Source organism: Candoia aspera, chromosome 1 (assembly GCF_035149785.1).
Source record: "Candoia aspera isolate rCanAsp1 chromosome 1, rCanAsp1.hap2, whole genome shotgun sequence".
Lineage (NCBI taxonomy): Eukaryota > Metazoa > Chordata > Lepidosauria > Squamata > Boidae > Candoia > Candoia aspera.
This window is the reverse complement of record NC_086153.1, coordinates 5,858,388-5,871,957: the sequence shown is the minus strand read 5'-3', so window position 1 is coordinate 5,871,957 and position 13,570 is coordinate 5,858,388. Positions and strand designations below refer to the sequence as shown.

Sequence of the window (13,570 nt, the reverse complement as noted above, 5' to 3'; positions counted from 1 at the left end):
AGGATAGAGGGCAGCTGTTCATGACACAGTCCGAAATGCACCGGGGGTTCCTCCATAACCACATCAACCTTTAAAAAGTTTCCCGTGCAAAGTGTTAGAATGTCCTTTTTTTGTCTCATTTAGCCACAGGCTAAAAGGGATCTCCCTAAAAAAAAAAAAAAGAACCCCCCAAACTATTTTACCACATTGGCCCAGCAGGAGTCTGTATTAATCTTCTTGGTATTTTGAATGAATTTCTCAATTGTTCCTGACCAGAAATAATGGGGGCTGTATGTACGCTAAAGTCCTGCAAAAGAACCGTTTTTTGAAGAATGATTTGTAGTTCTTGTGCTTTGGCAGATCATATGAGAACTGGGCCAGCTGGATCTCTTAACTTCTTTAAGCGGCTCTGCAGAATTGCTGTGTTTTGCCTTCTATGCTCGCTTGGTAAAAGTTTGGCTGCCGATGGAAGTCTTTCAGGACGAGCTGAAGCCGGCTCTTCATGCTGCAAGCTTTTCAGCAACCCCATAACTTTCTATTAAGCTGTGGTGTGTGGTTGCCATTCTTGATGTACAGAACGCCGTCTTGTTTGTTTGGTGCTTGTTGTTTTGATCTTGTCTAGGATTTTAAGTAGAGGTTTCTTCCAGGGAAATCTTCTCCCCCTTATGGTGGCACATTTTTGTTTACAGGATGAATTGCAATCCTTTATCTGATTGGCTGGCTACAGGTTACATTGAGTCGGAATTCTTGCTCTCATCCTATCAGGGTCTTCGTAGCGAAGCTCGTCTGGGTGTCCCGTTCCACGCTGAACCACAACTCTATTGTCAATCCTCCTGCAGAGGCATGAGCTCAACTTCCTGAGCTAGCTAAATTGCTCCCTCGAGTGCATGCATGCTCATTGTGCATTTACTGCCAGGAAAACAAAGCTTGGCTTCTAATATGGTCTATAGCTTTTTCATCCCCCCCCCCCCCACACCAAATGACCAAACCCTCTGAGGATTTTACTCCTCTGCAGTGTGGACATGTCCACGTTTTTTGTTGCCCACCCCGTAATCCAGAACGTGGACACCTGGATTTAAAGGCCTGGCTTTGAACTTGAACTATGTTGTTGGATTACTTTCCACGTGAACCAAACTTCAAATACATATTTACTCCCCAAAACGTAGAATCTTAAACTTACATGAAGAAAAAATACTGACTGTGGAGTGGTGCAGCCACATCTGCCATTTAAACTACTGTGAAGTGCTATGAAGCAGAGGTGGCCAATGGGGTGGGGGAAAGACAAGAGGTGCAGATGACAAAATTGTCGAATTCTGTGGCTCCTTCTGCTCTGCAGTCTTCAGATGAAGAATGGTGTAAACTCTCATTAAAAAAACGGAGAGAAAGGAAAAGAACACAAACTAAGTAATAGTGTTTCAAGTCTGGTTTCACATCAAGAGGAACGAAGAAATAGGTTTCTGAACTGAATTATTCGCCTACAAATACAATGAGGGAGAACTGCATTGAACACTAGCTCTGTCTGAATGGCGCCACTGACCTGGTCATCCACTCTCCCAGGCAACTGAGGCACCCCCATGCACCTGCGGCACATGCTTCCAGGTGACTCGATCAGACGGAAGCAGCCATTTTCATCTTCTGCCCAGCCATTGAGGAGAAGAGCAGGAAGCTGTTTTTCCTCCTGGGTTTTTCCCCACTAGAGCACAACAGCAACAGTAGCACCAACAACCGAGCATTATTTATTAAACACAATTTCTGTCCTGCTGCAGTCAAAAAGACTCTTGGCCGCTTACGGAGAGAGAGAGAGAGAGAGAGAGAGAGACATACATGCACACACACCCCTAAAATAGCCATGGTGCAAACTTCACAATAAGAACAATAAAAACAAGACCAACCAAACACAACCCCCCCCCCCGGAAACAATAAAAAATAACTTCTTGTTGCTAATGTCTGTTTCAAAAGCAGCAGTCCCTTAACTGAAATATTTCTGCCAGGCATAAGAGGGTACAGAATTAAAGCAGAGCGTGCAAAAGCTAAGGCTGATGTTTGAAACACAATGCCCGTGGTAGGGATGCATGTCATTGGATTTGTGAAAGCATTAGAAATCCGCCATGGCATGAGTAAAGTCAATAGCACTGCAGACCAAGTTAGTAGCAGCCTCCCTCCCTCCCTCCCATCCCTTGCTGCCTCTTACTCAGGTGGAATAGAGCAGAAAGTAACAACAACAGATGCAGAATACTCAGAGAAGTCCTCCTCCTTCCAGGCCTCTCTACAGACAGTTCACACGGTGCCCCGACCGTTCCTTGGCCCTTAAGTGTGTCTTGTGCAGAGCTAAACCCAGGCACAAACATAGTAATAAAATATTTCTTTATATAAGAGACATATATTAAAATATCTTTTATATAAGAGACATACATTGAACTCCTTCAATAGATCACCCTAAAATATTTTATTCATTTGCTAACATGAATATGGTTTGGAGAAGCCAGAAGCAACTACGGTGTGCACGATATTGGTAGCTTATCGTTTTACTATCTCCAGCTTGGGTGTTCATGACTGCTCTCCGTGGGCAACGTCTTATGATTCTGTTCCACTCTCATCTATAAACCGTTGTACTCCATCCAAATCTGTCTTCTCCCCTCCCTTGTTGGGAGCTACAGAATTCTTGGAGAAAGGTTGGGAGAGGGCGTTCATCTATTTTAGTTTTGTAAGGTGCACTCCTTTGCTAAAAGGGAAAAGTCTTGGGTGGCAGCTGTCCTGCCTCATTTTTAATCATTTTTTTTCCCATTTGCAAACCTCATGTGTGTTCGTATCCCTTCTTCTGTCCTTGTTGACAAGAAAAGAGGGGAAGAGGATAAGAAGACTTCCATCTGAAGCTACTCTTGTTTTGAGGACAATTTTTGTGCCCCTGAAGTTGTTCTTTTGCAGAAGCAGAGTTGGCTTTTGTTCCTCCGATTGTCAATGTCTTACTTTAGGGTAGTTTTCCTATTTTTAAAATTAAAAACAGGTCAGAACTGTGAATGGTTTCAATTTTTTTTAAATGTATCTTAATGCTCTTTGATGTTGCTAATTTTTCTGTATTGTTTTTTTTTTCACCAAAAAGACAAAAGACGTCAAACAGGACTACAATATGCATTTGTTTGTATAACCAAAGTAACTGTAGTTCTCTCTCCGATAGGCTCTTGTAATCTTAAGCACCCCTTAAGTTTACCATTGCCTTTTAAAAAGATCTTTATGGTTTGTGTGGTTTGGTATGTCCATTAAATAAATGTGGAATTGCCCATTCATAAAACTTGCACAATCCAGAAATTTCTCCCAAGAAAAGTATGTTTGTGGACAGGGGGATCCACAGGATATGGTGGTAAAAAAGTCAAGATGGTAGACACGATGGTGTGATTGAAGCTCTGCCTGTGCCATGCACATAAAAAACAGATGGTGCTGCTTTGATCACACCATCATGGCCGTCAGTTTTTTACAGCCTGGTTGAAGAGCTTCAGGATTATCTCTAGATTATCTCCTTCAGTTTATTTTAGCAAGTCCATTCCAGAGGTGAGCCAGGTTGGAGACAAAATTGCTATGAAGTATCAAAGCCTGGACGGAACAAGGTGGGGAAGCAGCAGGCCCTTTACAGCATATCCTCAACTCTGTCTTCTGTACGTGTTGTGAAAGACTTCCACGTATTATTCCTGATTTGGTGCTCAACTGGTGATTTTGAGGGAGCGTTGTTAGCAGCTGGTGGAAAACATCCAAATTACTCATGCAGAAAATTTCAAAGGTATTAATAATTTGTCAGGCATTATGATTCTCATAAATGTAAACTTTTATATACTTATATTTTAGGAAGGAGGCAATGGCAAACCGCTTCTGACTAACCTTGCCAAGAAAACTTCAGAGACTTGTCCAGGCAGTGTCCGAGAATCGGACATGATTGAACAGATTAAATATATATATATATACACACACACACTGTACATACATACGTACATTTAACTTTTTTTAAAAAGTCTATTATTTTCAGAACCACATACTGAGGCTTTGCCAGGCCTGAACCAACTGGTTTTCTGCTCAATCTGCCTGCCTGCCTGTTTGTCTTTTTGGCCCTGAGCATTTCCAAGGGAGCCTCATATCCATGCTTTCCCAACGTCATTGTGGCAGCAGAGACAGGCAGCTGTGTCAGAGACCCAAATTGCCACATGACCATATGATTTCCTGTCTGGCTGGTGGAGACTGGCCAGGTTCAGATAATACAGTTGATCAAATAAGAAATGCAGGGAGGGTTGCTGTGTGGTAAAATATCACTCTTTTCCTTCACTCTTTTGCTCTCATTCTGGACCATAGACCATTTGACTCAACTTATGGGCCTTGCTTGGTTTTGCAAAGTGGCTGTGCTGTCTGCACAGATCCTGGAGAAGTAATATTTCCCACTTACTGCTTACCTGATCATTTAATTGAAGATACTCAGGGTTGAATTTGTGTGTGCTGAGCTATGTATCCTTTGCAGGCTCAGTGATCAATGCTGGAGCTACAGCTTGGATTTTCAACATGTGGCCATGCCCATTGGCCAGTTACATAAATGCTAAGGGATGGAGGAACTAAAGGACAGCATTCATGCTTCCCTCATCTCTCAGAGTATGTATGCAATCAGCCAATTTAGGACAGATGTCACGTTTTTACAGTGGGCAGGGATGGATTATTGGGGATCAGTGGCTCAGTTGCTGTCTCAGCTAGATGGCATTTGTTGTGGCCCAGAGTTTCAGTCTGTACCTTCTCTGCTGAGCAGAGAACAGATGAGAGGGGGCCCAGAGATGGCAGTCTGAGATTCCTCTCCTTATCCTTACCCTTGCTTCATGTCTTACGATGTCTAGAAGAGCCACCAAGGAAGTAGAATGTTTGGCTTTTTCAGCTTTCCTGAGATGGTATAAATAATACGTGAAATCAGTTCTTCTCTTGCCTTTTCTTCTCCCCCCTGCCCCTGACTGCCACTCCTCCAGGGAAAATCTATCACTCCTCAGCTGAAGACAGAACTATCCGTTGCAGGCCGCAGAGACAAGGCTTCGGCTGTAGACTTATAGGGAGTTTCATTCCTCGGTAACATTGGGAGGAATGAACTTTCTCCCTGTTGTCATCATCAGTGACAACGGGATAGGGCCCAAGAGAGAGACGTGTTAATGACGTTGGCACAAAGTGGTTAGTGAGATTTTACAGAAGGTGATGGGATGCTCAGAGGAAGACTGCTGTGTTTTGAAAGAAGCCACGTGTTACGAGCCAGCAGAAGGAAAGCAGCAAGAGGGCGAGGGGTGCCCGTTGTTTGGTGCCTCCAAGATGAGGGCTTTGAAATTTCAGTTGGATTTCATTGTTGCAATGCGCCCTGGGAATTTAGGACAAAGGATTACTATCCTATTTCCGAGTAACTGCTACTTTCTCAACTTCAAGAAGGGATTAGGTTTAGTAGCACATGGCTTAAGGTTGGGGCACCTTTTTCTGATTTAACAAAATAAGTGTTTCCATGCCTTGTGCAATTTGTGGTAGTTTAAAAGGCTTTGTGTCTCAGTCACATGCAGCACACTTTGGTACAGGCCACTTGCAAAAAAATATCTTGGGGCACTCTTTATTTTTCCTCCCATTATTGTGCTTCTATACAGTTCTGGACAAATTGGCTAAATAATGTGGAAATTATCCTTAGCAACCATTTGTCCAAAATGTGATTGTAAAGCACTTTTATATTTATGGCAATTATAAGTATTAGTAATCTTTGACCCACATTTTTGAGGATATTAAACATATTATCTATTTTGAACATAATAAATATCCTAAATAAATATTTTTTTAAAAAAAGTCTTCGTTGTGAATGTCTCATTTACCCAGCTTTTTGCAAAGGGGAGACGAGATGGGGACCAGGGTCCATTGCAGAGGATCAATGGATGCTGTGCTAGGGAGAGCTTGTCATTCTTTCATAGATACAGGAATACATTCTGAAAATGTCTAATAGCTCTTTGGAGATGACACAGGATGAAGTCTTCATAATTACATAGAACATGAGTCTTCTTAAAGTTTCCTCCTAGACGTTTTGTTTTCCTAATCTACAGATACATTTGATTATATATTCCCACATATTTTCATGAAGCCTGAAGGGGCAGATTTATGCCACAATCTCCTATTTGTGTGCACCTAGCTATAGTGAATCCCCTCTTTTTGATATTTCTTGGAATATATTTACACAGCTGGTCCTTCTGTGCAACTTTTAATGTGCAGAGCCTAGAAAGCTAGCCTTTCAACGAAGAGGGGAGGAAAATGTAGGTGTCCTGCAAACTGCCAGATCAAAGCTTCTTTCTGGCTTGCAAAACAGCATCCACCACAATCCCTTTTGCCCTTTCTACTCTCTTTCTGTTGAAAGAAAGCTGGCTTTTTACAAAGGAATTGCTGGAGAACCTTATTTATGTTAAAATGATGGAAGTGGCATGTGCCACGTATATTTTGTTGATGTTAAAATCAATAAGGAGCCTATTAAAATATGACCATGGGTTCTTTGTGCTGGGTGACACAAGCAGCCATGTTATTTATCTGTTGAGCCACGAGATCGGAGGGGCCATCCCGGCCAAGCCTGTATTTTGCAGTGCATTCTCGAGGTTCCCAGCTGCGCAGTCTTCTGCAGTCCCTGCATCAAAACATGGAAGCTGAAGCAGGACATTAAAGAAATCATGGGTCAAGGCGGGGTAGCCTCCTGTGTCTCTGGCAAAGCCCCCCTGTGATTTCTGGCAAATCACAGCAGTATTGTTTTGCAGATTTTTTTATGCTTCATTGTGTGAATAGAGGTGTCTTCATAACATCTTGCAGTTTAGTTGAAAGGGGAGGATATTTGGGATAGCTGGTTTCATTGTTCACTCCTCTACAACCTCTATAATATTGTCTCATTTTAGCTCGGATCCCTCCAGCTGTGTGAGGCCACAGCTCCCATCATCCCCAACCAGCTTGTCTGAAGACCCCGTAGTCTCACCCATCCAGTTAAAGCTGGTGTAATTGCAGTGCCCAATTTCAGTTTACGTTGAACACCTACCTATCTTACCCTGTGTGTGTTGTGTTTGTTTGTAAGCTGACATGTACAATTTATAATTGTGAGTGAATATATTTAGCTAAACAATAGCACTGAGCAACTTGCATAGTTTCTTTTACATTGCACTGTATAATCTGCATTTTGAAACTTACATGACGAATCCATGCTTTGTTAGTACCAGGACTAAGAAGCCAAGCAGGGCACTGAACTCCTGGAAACTCAGTTACTGTAAATCTGGCTCAGCCTTTTTCTGAGCTTCCTATGGACGTGTTCCATTTTGTCACAATTTATGGACGTAACCAGCTTTCAAAACCTCTGTGTGTATTCTAAATGAGAACGGAGAAAAGTGATTTCATATCCAGTACTCTGTTCTGCAGTATTTCTGCCCTCCTTGAGAATCATGTTTCACAACCGTAAACAGTTGCCTTTCTTTCTGCCTCCCCAAGCTATAAAAGCATTTTCAGGAGATCTGCTCTCTGTGACCCAGCCATTAAATGGCACAGCTTCTCCATTATTGGCTAATCCTAGTTATTGGTGTAACATCTCCCCAAAGACTTACCTGCAACCTGCTTTTATGATCTTTTTTGGGGGCCTAGAAAAGCCATTTTTGTTCACCCAGTCCTCTTAATCATTCCTTGTGCCTTCACCATTCTAAGTACACCGTTTTTAAATTCATTGCTGCTATTTTGCCCTAGTGTTTTTAGAATGACATTTTTCATCTCTGTTTTTATAATTTGTCCTTGATTATTGCTTTGCTTTTTTTTTAAAAAAAAAGAGTGAGCCAGAGATCGTTTCTTCTGATGCTATCTATCAATTTAATAAATCGCATTGCCCTTTGACAGTGATGTCTTCAAGTCTGTAACAGCTGAGCTAAATTTCTCTGATTTCTCTTTCAGTACCAGCCCTCCTTATTGCTGTGTGGATCTCCATTCTTTGAGAACAGGTGAAATAGTCAAATCTGTGCAGTTCAAAACACCTATTTATGACCTCCACTGCAACAGAAGGTACTTACTTTTTATCTCCAGATATCTTTCTCATCCAGTGCTTTTAAAACTCTCTCCCTTGGCTGCAGTAATTTCATGTGATCGCACCTGCCTGGTCAGAGAGATGTGGCTAGAAGAAGTGGCAGGTATGGCTGAAAGAAAAGGCCCAGATTTGCTTGTGCTGCTTTTATGTATAAATTTATTTAAGTAGAAAATTAGAAAAAAAGAACTCTCATCTAAACTTACTCAGGAGACATGCTTTTAAAGTATCCATGTAGTGATGTTAGTATAAGCCAAGGTTTCTCAACCAGGGTTCCATGGAATACTAGGGTTTTGCAAGAGGTCACTCGGGGGTCCCTGGGAGATCACAATTTATTTAAAAAAAATATTTCAACTTCGGGCCACTTCACGTCAAAGAGGTAAGTTTCATTCTTTATTTTCAGTTTAAGAACACCGCTAATGCATCTAGACAGGCCTACCCATGAAACGAATATAATTTGGTAACGCCCGGCCTATATTTGAGCCTGAATGTGCAGGGGTTCCCCAAGGCCCTGAAAATATTTCAAGGGCTCCTCCAGGGTCAAAAGGTTAAGAAAGGCTGGTATAAGCTGTGCGGTTTAATGATGAGCCTCTTGGTACACATCCTAAGATTGTCCTAGATAAGTTCCCATCCTCTGTTTGCATCAGCCTATTGGGAACAGCTGACTTGGCCACTTTCAGGTCACCATTCTCTCCATTGTTGTTGTAGCATCTTAGTAGTTTTAGGCAAAATCTCTGCCTCACAATCTTCTGGTTTGTCTGCTCCCTTCCTACCTTCGCATCACATTGCCTGCTGCCATGCCTGCTGCCTTTTTGATCGAGTTCCTTGGCTCCCAAAGTTTCCTACGGCCTCCATTGAGAAACTGAAAACTAAAGCGTGAAGAGCAGCCATTATATCCATAAAAAACATGCCAGGGAATGCCTCTGGGAGCCATAATCCAACCATCCCCTTCAGACAGTATGCATATATTAAAATATATTTGCCAGGTACGTGTCCAAGGAAGCTAAAGTCTGGTGTTTTTGCTGGGCCACCACTGTTCAGATTTTATGGTGTATCTTGTGATTGGCAGCAGCACCTAATGGAATTAAAAACATCTGTCCAGGGAGCCTACATAACTGAGCTGTGGACTGCTACCTAGCTCATCCTTGCTGATGCTCAGTGGAGTCCCACGCGCTGGCTCTTGACAACATGCCTTAAGCCTTGTAAGAGTGTGCTTCTGTCAGTTGCAACCCTCGGCCAGTATTTATAACACTCTCCTGAGCTGCTGCTGCTGTTGCTGCTGCTGCTTCTTACACACTGGCAAATTCACTCACTGCACTAAGCCATAATGTGTTTGGATCAACTGGGGTTTAGCGCTCTGGGTGCCCCAGGCCAACACAGCTGGTTGGACTAGCTCCGTTGTGTTATATGTGAACCCAGCAATAGAAGCCGGCTAACCGACCTGTATGTGGCAGGTCTATTCCCTTTATGCACGGTGAGTGCTCTAAGGCCTAAAGGGAACAGAGCTGTGTTTGCAGTAATGGGCACATTTGAGAGAGGCACAAGAGACCACAGCTCCCACATACATCCTTCTTTTTTTTGCAAAATATCTTGGATTCTCTCCTTGGCACCTCTGGTTTAAAGGATCAGGTTGGAAATGGTGGGAAGGTTTTTCTTCTGCCTAAGAGTTTGGAAAGCTGGCTTTAGGCGGATGATATGGTGTTAAAGAGTGAATGGCCTAGTCCTGTGATAAAGCAGTTTCTTCTGTTCCTATGACAGACAAAGGAAATCATTTTCTCCAGGGAAATTCTCTAAAGAGCAGAAGAAAGATGGGTTGAAGACTGTGAACATAAGTGAGATGTGTATTCTGGGTGGTGACAAGGAGGGTCTCCTGTTCAGAGGAACCCTCCAAACCCAGCTCCACATTGCTCCCCCCTTGAGATTTTGTTTGGTGCATTTTGTCCTGGTAATCATTTAAAGTGATTTTTTCCCCCTCTCCTCCTCTTAATTCCATTGTATAGAAGGCAGTGGAGGTCAAAGCAAGGAAAAACACTTTTAGCAAATAAGGCATGGCTATTAGGCCCAGCAGATTTGCAATAAAAAACAGCGGTATGATTATTTTTGAGGATGAAACACTTTTCAGATTAATATACTGGGTGCTTTTGATGGATTTTCAATCTGAATTGCTGGGGCAAATGAGTGTTTTAAAAAAATTACATGAGGTATAATACCAGTTTTGTTAACAAGGTATGGTCTTTCCCCCCTTCATTCCCTCTAGCCATTTACTGTTGGCAATAGGATCACGGCTGTCCTAATTCTTTCCCTTTTCTTGAATATGACAGCCCTGTTATCTGACACAGCTGAAGGTTCCTCTCTGTCGAATCTGCTGTTGTCCGCGAAATACAGCTTCACTGACCCTTAATTGTTCAGGACCACTAAGTAGGATGCCCTACTTGAAAGACAGACAGACAGACAGACAGACAGACAGCAGTATGAAATAGAGAAGGCTAGAGAAGGGGTTTTTTTGTTGTTGTTTTTTCATTTAACGTTGCAAACATTTCTATCCCACCCTTTCCTTCCAGTGCCTTAGAAATACTCAGTTAAAGTTACAACACGTTTCAGCTGCGTTTTTTATATAAACTATATGTCCCATGTAGATACAGTAAAAATTCAATAGAATTAAGTAAGGCAAATTATCAGGTCCTTGGTAAATGCTGGTTTACTTTTCCTTGTGCAAACTGGAATTCTGCTTGTTGACTGAAGTAACCCCCTCCCTCTAAAAAAAAGCAATGAAGTGACTACTGTCAAGTCTGATTTTGCTTTTTCTATTCAACTTACAAAAAATACAGTGATACCTGATACACCGGAGCACTTTGTGTAAAGTGAACAGGTTTTCTTAAAATGTATGTAAGTAACTTTCTCTCCCTCCTCATCTTCCGGTGCATCTGAACATATAAATAAACTTACATACAGCTAGATGCATGCACGCACACGCACGCACACGCAATCCCTGTAACAGATACAGCTTTTCTGATAATCTTCCTTGCACCCACAACGTATTCCTTCACTCCTGTTTCTCTTATGTGTGATGCCATTACAAAAAGCAGGGGGCAACGGGAAGCACATTTTTGAAGTTATTCTGGCACTTCAAATATTCTTTATTTTGTGTGTGTGTATATGTTTGTGTATTTTCAGGATTCTTGTTGTTGTCTTACAAGAGAAGATTGCTGCCTTTGACAGCTGCACTTTCACTAAAAAGTTCTTTGTCACAAGTAAGTATTCAAAAATTATTTTTCATTAAGTTTCACGTTACAGTATTTGCTCTGCCTCCATAATGGTTGCGATTCCAGCATTGGGCGAGGACGGGGTTGAGACGGGGCCAATAGTGTGGTGGTGTTTGGTGGGAAAAGTTTGCTCTGTTTTTCTCTTGTTGTTCTTATTGGTTGTTGTGACCTGCCTAGGAACACAACGTGACGTAAGTGGCCATATAAGTTATTAAAATAAATACATACGTACATCTATCTCAAAAAAAAAAACTACTTAGAGTATTCTGGTTTGGAGAGGCCTCTTCAAAAACAGCGGTTGTTATTTGTCTATCAGCTGGAACTGAGAGGTAATAACATTTTAAAATTAGGATATTGAAGATTAAAACGTTAAGGTGGGCAGCATGAATTAAGAAGAAGGAACGTTATTCAGTGAAGAAAATGTAAAGTTAACCCCCAAACCATATTGCTAGCACAAAAAGGTGTAACAGCACCAGCAGACTGCAGAAAAATATTGTTGTTTTTTTCATTTTATATATTTTTCCAGAATACAGGAAAACTAAAGGTTGAAGTTTCTTTTTTTTTCTTTGTCTGAACTAAATGGATATCACGTTTCTAAACAGTATGATCTCACACAGACAATCCTCTAAGATGGAATTCAGGCTTGAGGGATGACCTTTATTTTTTATAATAACTTGGAAGTCTATCATACCCAAAATGGTGGTTCTGAGAAGCTAAATATTAAGGAACGAAGTCCCTTTGAGCAGATGCCCGGAGATGGGCGATCAGTGTCTGCACCAAACTCCCAAGTCTTTTCCCAGAAAAATGCACACATTCTCTGAAGTGGTTTTCCAGGCATGGAAGCAAAATAGGTTGTTTGAAGAGACTTTGAATGATCTGTCCTTCTTCCACCTACTTGGTCATCACTAATTTGAAACTGTTGCCTGTGGAAAGAGGGTACTGTTCAGTGTAAAGCTAACATAAAGTGTGCCTCCGGTTTTTATTCTAGAAGAAAATCATACTGTAGCTGTGCTTTGGGTATCAAAAACCTGCCCAAAACTATTTTATTTCTGCTGGGAGAGACTTGAGGACCTGAGTGGGAAAGTGAGCTATCACTTTAGAGAGAGAGGTTAAAATATAATTGTACTTATAACTGCTGTGAAGACTATCGGAAGCCACTTCTTGGTATCTTTTCTTTCTTTTCTGTTTTTCTTTTTCTTTTTTTTCTTTTCTTGTAGTTTTACTTTTCTCTTTGATTTCTTTCTTCTTTTTTTCTTCCTTACTATATATTAGTTTCTATTAGTTTTTATCTTGCTTTTTAAAAATTTTAATAAAAATTATATATACATATGTATATTTTAAGAAAGGGAAGTGGGTTATCCATTTATAAACAAGAAGCATGGCAGTCAGCTTTCACACAATCCTTTCCACTTCTGTATGAATACAGTAAGTAGCCCAGTTCGTAGGGCAAAAGAACCACCGTTCCCCTGGCCAAAAGTGCCAACTTTCTTCCAAGGAGCAGGAAGAGATCTGCCTTTTGCCCCAGATGTTAAATGGAACTCCTTCCAACCTTCTTGAAAAGGACAAGCTTGGCTGGCCTTGATGTATATTTGTTTACTGATACGCTCCCACTGCTAAAAGATGCTTGGATCCAATCTCACGCTAGAAGGTTTTGACCTTAAAAGGCAAGCAACAGCTAAGTATGCTCAGAATTTAATGTGGTAGGGTGGGGGGTTGTGAAGGGGGACATGCCTTGAATTTACTTAGTCTTTGGGTTGCAACATTTCCGTGCACACTGTAAAACTGGAAGCAGCTTTCTTTCAAAGAGGAAAAATAGGAGTGGGTTTGGAATAATCTTAAAGTTACCAATAGGTGTCAGTTTCTCTCCATAGCTGGCCGTGAGATTCTGTGAAAGAATCCTGTCTGCCAGTCCCTTGAGCTGATTGCAAAGGGACTCAGAACACAGATTTTGAAGGCTCCCAGTGACTTGTCCATGCTGTCAGTAATCTTTTCTGAATCCAAATGAGGAATCAGATACATTCAGAATAATTTCTTTTCCACCCCTCACATTGTATGATGCGATAAAATTGCTTCTTGGTTAAGCTGGCTTTTTAAAAAAATGAATAAATGTTAGATATAATTGTATTGCTTCTAAAACACAGCTCTTTCTGAGCAACATTTGTAGAATTACCTGTCTGACTGGCCCACTCACATGTTTATTAACTCAGTTTCTAAACAGATAATCAAAGTAATAAAGTTTCTCCCACCCTACCACATT

The 13,570-nt window shown here is 41.4% G+C and overlaps 1 protein-coding gene across 4 annotated transcripts in view; it reads left to right on the top strand.

Annotated features, from left to right (window-relative positions):
• The window catches only part of BCAS3 (BCAS3 microtubule associated cell migration factor), a 530,779-nt gene that overhangs the window by 60,294 nt on the left and 456,915 nt on the right, over nt 1–13,570 (top strand). For all 4 annotated transcript variants that reach the window (XM_063296564.1, XM_063296551.1, XM_063296543.1 and 1 more), the window contains 2 exons: nt 7,924–8,031; nt 11,225–11,301. In XM_063296564.1, the coding sequence (XP_063152634.1) occupies nt 7,924–8,031; nt 11,225–11,301 (185 nt within the window). The remainder of the gene's footprint in view (nt 1–7,923; nt 8,032–11,224; nt 11,302–13,570) is intronic.